General features: G+C 43.2%; 1 protein-coding gene across 2 annotated transcripts in view; it reads left to right on the top strand.

The window, feature by feature from the left end:
• The window catches only part of PDE8A (phosphodiesterase 8A), a 241,989-nt gene that overhangs the window by 207,529 nt on the left and 21,571 nt on the right, over positions 1-12,889 (top strand). For both annotated transcript variants that reach the window (XM_014606030.3, XM_006259360.4), the window contains exons 10-15: positions 1,002-1,053; positions 1,153-1,195; positions 6,693-6,770; positions 8,143-8,213; positions 8,904-9,068; positions 11,682-11,730. In XM_014606030.3, coding sequence (XP_014461516.1) covers positions 1,002-1,053; positions 1,153-1,195; positions 6,693-6,770; positions 8,143-8,213; positions 8,904-9,068; positions 11,682-11,730 — 458 coding nt within the window. The remainder of the gene's footprint in view (positions 1-1,001; positions 1,054-1,152; positions 1,196-6,692; positions 6,771-8,142; positions 8,214-8,903; positions 9,069-11,681; positions 11,731-12,889) is intronic.

The raw sequence follows: 12,889 nt of genomic DNA, 5'->3' as shown, positions 1-12,889 counted from the left end.
CCCCTCAAACTTACATTTCATATGAATTTCACCCAAAAGGAGCTATCTTGCACTCCTTATTTATTCCTGTTTTCCATAATTCCTATTGGATCGTGGAATAGGACTCTTAGAGCAGGATTAATTATTACAATAAGTATGCAGATCTAAAAAAATTCAGGAAAGAATGAGGGTCAGAAAGTATAAGGTGGCAGATGCTCAATCTTCCAAGGACTTGTCAAGCATGTTCATTAAGTGAAACAACCTGGAATTGACCATGTACAAGAACACATTTCTCCATGGTTCCACTGTGTTGATTTTGTCTGACCTTTGCCTGAGGTCCTTGTCAGGTTGATCATCCTTACCCTTGAGGAAAGGCTGACTGCAGTTTCTTCCTGAATCATTTATCATTGGAGGTTACTTAATAGAGAGAGGGAAAAAAACTCAGTTTTTATTGGCCGAATATGATATTTTCAATTAATAGCATCCCTTGGAAATGGATTCAGAACCCCATGCTCTCAACTGTCTTTCAGTGGAGCAAAAACATTTTGTAGCTTTTGACACAAAGCCAGTAAGATGGATGCCTATTATGCACATTGTTATCTGGGGACAAATCTAATCAACAGGATCAGCTCCAGGAGTTTGAGGGCAATCAGGAGGTACTTAAGACTATAGTAGCCTACAGGTCTACTCTGCCCCTTAGCTCTGTAGAGTACCTCAGCTAATGGACTTGTAATACCACAAATTCTCCAGCCACCTCATATCCCTACATTTTCTCCAGCATCATAGGCAGCCCACAGGGAGCAAGGTCTGCAGTAGGCTTATCCACCCTGCATCCTTCCTGCCTTCCTGAGCAGGAAAGCTGTAGTTATCACCATTACCTACAAGGTCTCACTGGCCACTGAGCAGGATTTGCCCTGTATGGTTTTATTGCTAATATGGGACTTGTAAATCAAAACTTTGCTAGATTTGAATCAGAACTGGGAACTGGGGAGACAATAACACACTTTTTTTTTTGCCTACAGGAAGATTAGACACTATGTGTCAATTAGTAGACTGTGCAATGACAACAATAAGGTAAGCAAATAAGTGATGTGTCCATTTTAGATTGAGCACAAAATATTGCAGGGTGACTGGGAAATTCTGATTAATTGCATTTCTGATATTGATTTGCAGGTGGAAAAAACATGTGAACGTGTTCAGGCTGAATCTCAGACAGGTAAGATACTGTGTTTTTGTCTCAATAAATGTGGAACATTCACAGGAGGTTGCTAATGGTCAGACTTAAGTGTGGGCTATGCAATGCAACAAAAATTATTGTTAGCAATAAAATATTATTGGAGGCAACCAAATAAATAGATGCTACCTGGGGATGGAGGACTTGTTTCAGAAGTGACATAATCAAACCAGTGTTAAAAAGGTAATGTGCATATGTCAGAAGCACTGTAGCTGGTACAGTCTCCTATGACAAGCTTAGAAATGTCAAGGATACCATCTAGTTGAAATGTTGTTGTCTCTGGAAAGGAATTAGTGATGTGTATGTTTGTTTTTTATTAAATTATTATTTACATATGGGTGGATGTACTGATGAGCACAGCTCATTTAGGCTTTGATCCTGGTCCTATTGAAGTCCATAGTGGAACTCCATTGGATAGTCTACTCTAACATGTAAAGTAGACTGTCCAGTGGAGCAAAATTAGGCCTTACAGTTCCACAGTTTAAAGGCTTTTTGTCAGTTCTAAAACACGTGCACAGGACATTAAGTATGGAAGGGACCTTCCAGATCACAGAGTCGAGTCATAGCATGTCATATAATCCCTTCCAAAAACTCATCAGGATCTATCTTAAAAGGGATTATTTTTTCTTGCAATCCTTGTTGCTGTTGGAAAATTGTTCTAGAACAGTGGTCACCATCCCAGAGGCTTCTTGAAGTCGATCCTGAGCTGTGGGGGCTGTATGTGCATGTGCATGCACGTGCACCCCCCTGCCAAGCCCAGCAAGTTGGTTGGTGGGGGGAGGAAAGGGGTGGAGGCCTGGGGGGCATGTGCACCAGGGAGGGTTCAAAACCCAGCCCGCAGCTACAGGTGGGGCAGGGGATGGAGCCGCAAGCAGCTTGTCTGGGGGGTGCTGGGTGGAGACGACACACGGCCCAGGAGGGCACGGGGGGAGGGGTGTGTGCTCTCGGATCTGAATGCGGGGCAGGGCGGGGTGGGGCGGGGCGGGGCAGGGCGGAGTGAGCTGGGACTGGGGCGGCGCCAGGCTGTTCCTGGCTGGGCTGTGTTCAGGCTGGGCGGCTGCGGCGGTGGCAAAGGGAGTGGGGCCACAGGGGCGGCCACAGCCCCCTCAACCCCTGCTCCCAGTGCTGCTACTGAGCCCAACATGGGCCAGGCCCAGTGGGAACAGCCCAATGCAGCCTTCCTCTCCCCTCCCCCCCTCTGAGGACATGGGGGTTGGCAGGCGCAAGGGAGGGCAGACTGGTGCTGCGGGCTGGAAGTCTGTGCCAGGCTGTTCCTGCCAGGCCTGGCCCACTGTGCACTCAGCAGTGGTGCTGGAAGAGGGGGTTTGGGGTGCTACGGCCCCCCCTGTGGCCCAGCGCCGCTGCCACAGCTGCCCGACCTGAGCACAGCATGGCCAAGAACACCCTAATGCCGCCCCGGCCCCTGCCTGCTCTGTCCCGCAGGCAGATCTGGGGGCATGCCCCCCCCCATGCCCTCCTGGGCTGCATGCCCTACCCTCCCTGTGCCCCCCAGATGAGCCACTTGTGACTCTGTCCCGCATCCCGCCCCAGCTGTGCAGGGCTTGCCCCTCCTCATCGCCGTTGTGGGGAGTGAAGATCGAGGCCCCAGCAGTGAGGGAGGGAGTGGGGCTAGGGCTGGGGCCTTAATCTGCCCTGATGCCCACCACAGCCCTTTCCCCTCTTCCCTCCCCTCCCTACAGACTTACCTGCTGAGCAGGGGTGGGGAGGGTAGATCTTCAGTTCCTTTTAAATTCCAAAAGTGATCTCTGACCTAAAAAGGTTGAAGACCACTGTTCTAGAACTGTGCTTCTCTTATCATAAATGATAATCATTACGAAAACACCCAATTGATTTTTATTCTATTTAAGTTAAAACCCAGGTAGCTACCTCCTCCCTTAAGGAGAACTACTGCTTAACAGGATCTGGGACCAGTGTTGTAGGAGATAATAGATTTTTTTTAATTGGAGTTACTTTGTACCATGAATGTCTCTTGGTTCCTTTCTACCCAAAGCCAAACATTTGTCAAACCAAATTATGTGGTTCCTTTTCTTTCTGTGACAAACAGAAAAGTAAGGGGCATCAGACCAACATGGTATTTTCTCATGCTGTCATCCTGGAGTGGGGAGCTGAATAAGTCAGAAGGGTGGTGGACTACACACTGGAAGTACCTGGGCTTAATCCCAGGTGAGGGTGGTGGGTTTCCACTTTCTGTTTCTACTTCCAGCATAGGAGCTACCTGGAGATAAGGGTAGCTAGAGTCTGGTTACATCACCTCCTTCTCATGCCAAGGTGAGAGAAACAATGGAGCCCTACCTCCATGGCCTCAGCATAAACAGAGCACCTTTACCTTTGTTCCTGGAGAACAGCTGGGCTGGGGGAGTAGCAGAACAGCTAAGGGTGTAAATAGACAAAACAGTGATTTCATTTAGGGGTAAATTATTGTACTTTAACTCCCACTTAATGGGATAAAGCAAACACACAAAACAAGTTACTACAGGTTAGCTGAAGCATAATAAATTCCTCCTACCATTTTCCAAATCAATACAGTGGTTTCATCTGTCCATTAATTAAGTGGGTTAGAAGAAAACAATTTCTCAGCCCAAGAGAGTCCATACATCCACCTTTGAGTTGATTATCTGCCTATACCTCTTACCCGCCTTGCAGTTTTCAGACTCAGGTACCATAGCAGTACTAAGCTTGTCTTTCAGGTAATGACTCTGTAGGGTGCATCTATACTCCATTCAAAGGTGTGATCACAGACCATATAGGCCTGTACTTGCCGTACCTAGCATAGATAATGATAGCAGTGGAGACACTAGACACCAGAGTATAGACCTCAGGTACCATGAACTCCTCAGGGATCTAGGGCAATGGTGCCCAGCCTTTTTGCCTGGCAGGCCAGATTGGCAGTGTCTGGTCCAATGGTGGGCAGGATCCAGCCAGTGTTCCCAATCCAGCACCCGAGTAGGCACAGCAAACACTATCTGGCCACGTGGAGTGGGGTGGGGGGCACACCAGCCTCAATGTGGACCCACAGGGGAAAGAAGCTCGACTCAGCCCCATGGAGAGGGTGTGGCCCAGCCCCACCAAGGAAGGGGTCACAGCTCAGCCCTGCCCACCATGCAGGGTTTGGACATTTGGCAGGGGAGTGTGGCCACTGCTCCCCCACTGCCAAATTACCTGACCCCTGGGGAGCCTTGAAGGCTAGATGCTGTAGTTCCATAGGCCAGAGGTTGAACACCCCTGATCTAGGATAGTGTTTCTCAAAATGTGGATCGCAACCCAAACTGAGTTGTGAGACTATATGAAAGGGTCACAAACAAACTTTGAAAATGGATCAACAGACTTTAAAAATGAATTCTCCTTTCAGGGGGAAAAACATGGGAAACCAACTGTGGCTTTTCCTGTGCAGGCTGCTTGGGGTCCCCCTGCCCCACACACCCATCCCCTACCCCACACACTGGGAGGTGGGGGGCAGCAGGTGTGGAGTGAGAAGCACTGGGTTAAGACCAGCCATCAATGTTTACAAATGGGTCCTGGTACAAAAAAGGTTGAGAACCGCTGATCTAAGAGATGTCCTTGGGTTGCTAGCCTATGTTCAGTTCTGCACCAAAGTGTCTTCACAGCTCCTGTTACACAGGATAACCTGATTAGAGTTAGCTGAATGCTCGCCTGTGCTGCAAACGCACCTTCAGGTGCAGCATTGCCACACCCTTAGGGAATTCAGTAAAGATCCTTTGTTGAAGATCCCAACATTTTCCTCCTTTTGTTTCTGCCAAACCTGATCTTTGCTCCCTTTCTTGTCTTTGAAATGTGGAAGGAGTACCTTCTCCCACTCTTGGAGTTCTTGCCTTTGACTCTCTCCTGCTGTTTCTGTGATGACTTCTGTTGTGTCTATAACCAACAGCCGTGTTGCCATCCCAGGCCTTAGGCAACATCAGCTGAAGTAACAAGTGCTGAATTGCTCTGGAGGCCATTGGTAATTTAGACCAAACAGTGGGTCTGGTCGCACCCGCCATGTAATCTTTGAGACTGGGATTAGGGTTGTGGACCCATATGCTATGCAAAATTGTGGCCATGTAAAACCTATTGACTTCAGCTCCAGTCAGCATTGCCAGGTGTATAATTATCATATTTGTACAATAATGTCAACCCTAGTATGATGTACAATAGATAATATTAAAACTGTTCAAAATGTACAGTAATTTTTAAGACAGTTAGCTGATGCAGCATATGTAAAACCCAAGTCACTCTCAGGGAGTCTTAACCAACTTTTGAGTTCGCTTTCTCCAAATAAAGAAATGCTTCAACTTTGACCTAGTTCTCGCTCACTCACTGGAGACTTACCGTGTGCAATATAAAGTAAATAAGAAGTCTGATTTGCATACTTTTTTTTTCAGTATACAATAGTTTTTTGGAAAATATAATAATTTGAGTTTCCAATATGATCATTTCATATTTAAGATCTGGCAACACTGATTCCAGTACCTATCTTTTGGTACCTGAACCATAAAACAGATTCCTCCCCATAGGCCATTTCAAAGATTCATTAGCTAAAATCAGTACAGCCAACTGATTTTTATTCTATAAGATATTATTAATAATTACTTAGTCCAACAGAACTTCCATGAAGTTCCTTCCTGGCGACTTCCTAAATGTAGAGTACTCTACCAATAGAGAGCTCTTCATTGCTGAACATGTTTTCCCTGCCAAATGTTGCCTGCCTCTGGCTCAAAATGCAACGGCTTTCATGCTTTACTGTGTCTGTATCCTGAGAGATGCCACAGACTCATCCCTAAGTCTTAAGTTTGAGGGCTTTGGTATGGTGAAGTAGAGATGTGGTCACAATATTCCACCACATGGCTATTCAGGAAGGCATACAGGATGAAGTAGCACTTGGCACCAGCTGGTCAGTTTATGGGGACTCTTTGGGCATTTATACACATACCTTTTTGTCCCTCAATGTGCTGGAGAGCTGGCAGGTCGGAGCAGATTCAATTAATCAAGTCTGCTCTGCATACAAGCTGATGTGTACTGCACTGCATCATATGCAGTTGTATAAGTGGCGAAATGTGCATCAGCACGCAGAAAATGACAGCGGTGCACTTTTGAACTAAAACACCTGCCATTTTCTCAGCACTGATGCACATGTCACTGCTTATGCAACTGTATGTGCCGCAGTGTCAGGCCATGGCGCTGTGGCCCAAGCATGTATACAAATTCCTTTTCCCTCAAAGTGCTCTTAAATCCCCTTCGCAAATCATGATTTGCTTGGGATGGACACAGCACTCAATGTGTCATCGGTAGTGTCCACAGACATGCCAGTGGATGGATGCAGTTCTTAGAGGCTGTTGTCACTGACTCTCAGCAGTTGAAGTGTTAGGATGTTGCTCTGTTATCAGTCTATATCTGTGTTTAGATTTCTTTAGCACATGCTGGGAAAAGCCTTTGTCATTATATTACATTATTGTCTCCGCAGATATTCAGACTTGCAGACACAAAGATAGGAGGAAAGGATCGCTAGATGTCAGATCTACAACCTCCCGAGGAAGTGATGGTATGTTAGATGAGTAGTTTATATCTATTTAAAGAAACAAACAAACCCTAAAATAGTGAATGAATGTTAGAACATCCTCTTAATGTAGAACATCCCCATTATATTTTCTCTCAGCCATGTCTTTGAATCTTGCCTGTTTTGAAAATCTTAGAATGAATGGTTGGATTCTGTCAAACTTCCTAACACTGTAAAGATGTTACATTTTAATACTGAATAGAATTTAGTGGCATCCCAAGGAATTTAATAGGAATGGCTAACAAAGTATGTTATTAGTCATTATTAGTTAGAGTAGTAAATTCTAGCCATGAGAAACATTGGGCAAGGTATCTTTGAATGAGAGAAGGTAGATGGGTACCTTTGAATGATGAGCATTGGGCATGGTACCCATGGTACCTGTTCTCTCCATAAAAGTAATATGTAAATAAATAAGCAAGTGTCTTCTCAGACATTTTGTTTGTTCTGTATTTCGTATGTAAATATGTCATGTTCACCTCAGGGACTTACATTTCACATCATCTCACCTTAACAGATAGACATGTATTGAAATGTTTTATCGATGTTTATAAAACTTTTGTTAAAATATGTGTTTGTACATCTAGACAGGAGTCAAATTCTGGTCTCACTTGCAGTATGCTGGTGGAAATTGGAAGAAAATCTGTAGAGATCATCAGTGTGTGAGCGTAGAATCAGGTCCTAATGCAATAAAAACAACATGAATTCTGATTGTTAAGCTGTGCTCTGCACAAGTAGCAGATAAGTATCTGTATCTCACAGGTAGCACAACATAACAGTCCAGAAAAATTCCATTGTGGCTTTTGTTGTGAGGAACAAAAATTACTAGTTGACACAACAAGACATTGCAGTTCTTGATTAATTATATTAGTTTCCATAGGCCAGAAGCACAGGTGCTTTAAGTCATCATGGCTACCTTCACTTCAAAGGAGCTGTGCTGATTCATATCACCTGGCAATTTGGGTCAGTATGTCTTGACATGTACAGATATAAGGAATGCACCTATTGGGTGCATTACACTGTGATATTCAAATCCTACATCTATCCCTATGGATAGGGAGCTTGTAACCGAACATTTTTGTAAAGCATTTTATTTATTTAAAATACAAAAAAAGATCAATGATGTTGCCAGATCATCGTGGTTGCTTCTCTCTCATCTGAGATATCAGTGATTCAGCATTCATCTGTGTGCACCCTTATCAGTATAGCAAGACAGGTTTACATATATATGCTGCTATAGGTTGTCTCTGAAGAGTATGGCAGGGAGCAGCCATTGAGATTACAAATTAGGAATTCTTGGCTCAGCTGTCATGCCTTATTGTTACATCAGGATGCCAATTTTGCTTTGTTTTTTGCACAGGCAGCTCACAAAGGCGGCATTCCTCCATGGCCAGGATACATTCCATGACTATTGAAGCACCCATCACCAAGGTACTGCACAGTTTTTGTCTGTTGGGTCAGACAAGTATATCCTTGTGAAAATTCTCTAGAATTTTTTCTTAAATGTTATGGCTCATATCCCCAGCACAGCTCCTGGGCTGAATAGCTGGGTGATGTCCAATAGTTTAGAAATCTAGACCTGGCCCTTACACAGCTTTTTCCCTCCTTTCCCTCTGCTTACAGTGAAATGGGAAGCACCGTGAGGTGGCAGGTGCTCTGGTCATAATCTTCCTAGGGACCTTCAGTAATTCTCTGACCCAGCACAATTGCACTGGTTTTTTAATTGTCCTCTAACCACTCAAAAGAAAGGGAGTAAATTTCTCCCTACATGCATCTGTGTTGTAACCTGTCTCAAGAAACCATTCAAAGGAATAAGGAAAATGAGTTACATAATAAACTGTCCTTTTGATGAAAGTGGACAGGGCTCATACTAAGTCTGTGGAGATGCTTTCCCTTGTAACAGGAAGTTACCTAATAAGATTGGCTTCTTTAAGGCCCCAATCTTGTTACTTAAGTCAATAAAAAACATACTGGCTCATGAATGATTCTCTGATGAGTCCACTTGTATTTCTACAATAAACATTGTTACATTCGTATTTAGTAGCAATGTCTTCTCATCTGAGCATCTCTTTGTTTTCTTAAATCTCTTCTAAATTTCAAGGGTTTCTTATATCCACATAGGTAATAAATATTATCAATGCTGCACAAGAAAGCAGCCCCATGCCTGTTGCAGAAGCTTTAGACCGAGTACTGGAGATTCTCAGAACCACTGAGTTATACTCTCCCCAGCTTGGGACAAAAGATGAAGATCCACATACAAGCGATCTTGTTGGAGGGTTAATGACAGTAAGTATATACAACAACAACAACAACAACAACAACTATCTGTGGACTTCTATTCTGGAACTTAAACCTGTACACTTTCTGTAGTTCTCTAACCTGACATGTAGGCTTTTCATTTAAAGCACTGGGTTTTCATCCAATGGTAAATCTCTCTTTTGTGTTTTTTTTCCCCCATTTCATAAATATACTTGGGTAATTCTGAAAATGGGAAGAGATTTGGTAAGCTCCTCTCACATGTTAGTTTCATTTAACAAGATTCACTTCAGAACATTATAGAAAGACAAAAAGAAAGAAAGACACTTGTGTTTGTTAAGGGGCTTAGTATGGAGTGTTTTGTGGGGCTTTTCAAGTATGTCAAAAAGGACATATATTCAAAAGAATGTAAACTGTATTTTTTTGTCATTATTTACATTATCACCCAGAGACTTATAGCAAGACTGGGGCCATGTTAAGAAACAGCCCCTGCCCCACAGATCTTACAGTTTAAATAAGGTAAAGAATTAATTGGACAAATAAAGTAACATTATCCCTATTTTATAAATGAGGAACTTAAACACAGAGGCTAGGAATACAAATGACACATAAACCGGTATAAGTGATAGGAAACCGGTTCAAACCTGTAACACAACAGAAGTTCAGTGCATGTAAGCCACTTCCAAAATGACTGTAACTGGTTTAAGATAAACCTGGATGGATGTTGTATCAGACTTAACTGATTTAGGTTAAATTGGTTTATTGAACTTCCATCCCAAATCCCCTCCAGATTCAAGTTAACTCACAGTCCCCCAGATTCCCAGGATGCTTTGCACCTCCCCTGCAAGCCCCTCCCTCACAGAGTAGGTAGGCTAGCCTTGGCCCAAGTTTTCTGCTTTAGCTGAGCCGGGAGGCATACTCTAGCTCCCCACCAGCTTTTGGCCTCGGCCACTGCAGGCATGTGGCTGCATTTCCAGAATCAAAAGTGAATGTCTGTTCATTTGCTTATAGGTTCAACCTATGCTGCTTAGACTAACCAGTGAAGATTGCATCGATTCAGCATTGGACTTTTTGACTATCTGTACTTAGCCAGAGGAAATAAGTGATTTACCCAAGATTGGCTCACTGCATTCCATGTGAACTAACCTTGGTAAATTTGTATTCTGACATGCATTGTTTCAGTACCTGATCACATGGCATAAAGCTGCACAGAATATTGGGTATTAAAACAAAATACAGAATCATTACTGGAAACAGAAAACTACAGAAGGGTAGAGGCAGAAGACAAGTGTATCATGTATAGTAATTTTTAAAATGATCTGTAAAAAAACATGCATCCAGGAGAGGATCTATCAAGATCTGAATTAATCATCTCATGGATAAAATGGTATCTGAGGGATTTGCTTGTGTTCCTGTGCTATGGAGGCATGAATGGAGAGACAAAGGTTGTAGCATAAATTTGGAGCAAATTTATGCCCAGACGAGTGGGCTGTGCAGTTGAAAGTGTGAGAAATGAACAGGTTGTACAGTGTAAGGTAGGCATGTGAATACATGATGGATCAAACCCCGTGTCATCTATGGGTAAATTTGTCATTGTTTGGGCAGGGCTAAATCTTTTTAAATCATGTTTCCAGATTTCTTAAACCAGGACAACTTAGCTTGCCATGGGTCTACTTGCCTATGTATTTGTAGTCTGAGTGTTGGGTGCTCTGGGGAAATAAGCAGCTGATTACCTGATTTATAAGTTTTTATGGAACTGACAGTGGGGACTGTGTTCAGTGTCCAAACATAGATGTCCCTGATATCTCAACTCTAGCACAATCTAGTCCTTGATTCTGGAGGACATACCAAGTCTGGTGTCCTGAATATCTATGTCACGGCAGTGTTACTGAGGACATGTTTCATATGCTATAGCAGCAGGACAGCCTTTCCTTACAAGTCTCAAAACTCCAGACTAATTTACTTACTAATCTTAAAATAGAAACCAGATGTAGTAATTGTTATAAATGCAGGCACTCCGGGGGTCAGATATGGCATCCAGATTTACCTTTCCTACATGCAGGGCACATAATGTTATTAGTATGTTAGAATGATGTGTTCATAAAGCTTTTTTTTGCTTTTAAATAACTAGTTTTTTTCTTATGAGCTAATATTAATTCAATTCTGTCTGCATCTCAGTAAAGCAAGCAGAACTTGGTTCAGTATTTTCAGACTGATGAGCTGGAAGGCAAATATCTAATGCATATTTTCATTCTGAGTAATCATAAAGGGCAAAATTGTGTTTTTTGGTCTCTTGCTAGAGTTACCCCTGTGCAACAATAGACCCAATTATATACCTCTGAGCAATTTCTTGGGAGTCATGCACCCAAGAAATTACTGATCAGATCAGCCTAGTTTTTACTGCATCTCACACCTTGCTTCCATTCTGATTTATAGAGAAGATGAAGTATTTGTATTGGCATTTGGAGGTAAACAAATGCAGATCAATACTGATAAAGTAGCTTCTAAGATGTACCAACTTATATTCAAGCTTAAGTAAAATTATTACATTTTTATTCAGTATAGTTTTATAGCCACTTACATAACTTCTGCTTTACATCTGGAACAGAAAAAACAAATAAAATCCCTATTTTCATTTAACAGGATGGTTTACGAAGATTATCAGGGAATGAATATTTATTGTCTGCAAAACGTAAGTTTTCTCTTTGCAGTTTTTTGGATAGTAGAATTGTATTTTAAAGGATTTAAGGAATGAAGGAATTTTTTTTTGTAGGGTGGGTAAGATAACTAGCAGGGTGGAAGTGCTTGACTTTAGGAAGGCTAACTTCATTGTGCTTAGAAGTCTAGTCAAACACGCACTGCAGGAGAAGAGTATTGGCAAGATGGGAGTCCAGGAAGGGTGGTCGTTGCTAAAGGAAGCAATCCTTCGGGCACAGAGGGAAACTATCCCAGTACAAGGGAAAAGGGGGAAAGGAGCCAAAAAACTTCCTTGGCTAAACAAGGAAATCCAGGGGAGCCTAAGGGCAAAAAAAGAAGGCATATAGGCATTGGAAGCAGGGGGAAGCTACCAAGGAGGAATATACCTACTTGGCCTGCACTTGCAAGGAGGCAGTTAGGAAGGCCAAAGCAACTACAGAGCTGAGGCTGGCAACACAAATTAAAGACAACAAAAAGTCTTTTTTTAGGTATGTAGGGAGGAAAGGGAAGGTGCAGGGCAGCATAGGACCCCTACTGAACAAGGAGGAGCAATTAGTGACAGACAGGGGGGACAAGGCTGAGCTATTCAGTGAGTTTTTTGCCTCAGTGTTCCTGAACAGAGCTTAAGATAAGTCTCCTACTGGGTTTTTAGATGGGCTTCAGAGGGACACCAGCCCATCAACTGTCAACACTGACTTGGTGCAGAGTCACTTGAATGGACTGGGTGTGTTCAAGTCAGCAGGCCTGGATGAGCTTCATCCGAGAGTACTGAAGGAATTGGCCGGTGTCATAGCAGAACCACTGGCACAGCTGTTTGAGTGCTCATGGCACTCGGGTCAGATCCTGGAGGACTGGAAAAGGGCCAATGTGGTCCCTGTTTTCAAGAAGGGGAGGAAGGAGGATCCGAGTAAATATAGGCCAGTCAGTCTCACCTCCATCGTTGGAAAGGTCTTTGAAAAGATTATGAAGGATCACATTTGTGGGAGTGCAGCAGGAAAAATAATGCAGCAGGGAAACCAGCATGGATTCATAGCAGGTAGATCATGCCTGACAGATCTGGTTTTGTTTTATGACAGGGTCACAAAATGCTTAGATGCAGGAATAGAGGTGGATGTTGTTTTCTTGGATTTAGCAAGGCCTTTGATATAGTATCT

Source organism: Alligator mississippiensis, chromosome 11, assembly GCF_030867095.1.
Source record: "Alligator mississippiensis isolate rAllMis1 chromosome 11, rAllMis1, whole genome shotgun sequence".
Lineage (NCBI taxonomy): Eukaryota > Metazoa > Chordata > Crocodylia > Alligatoridae > Alligator > Alligator mississippiensis.
The sequence above is the reverse complement of the archived record's forward strand: the minus strand, read 5'-3'. Positions and strand labels throughout refer to the sequence as shown.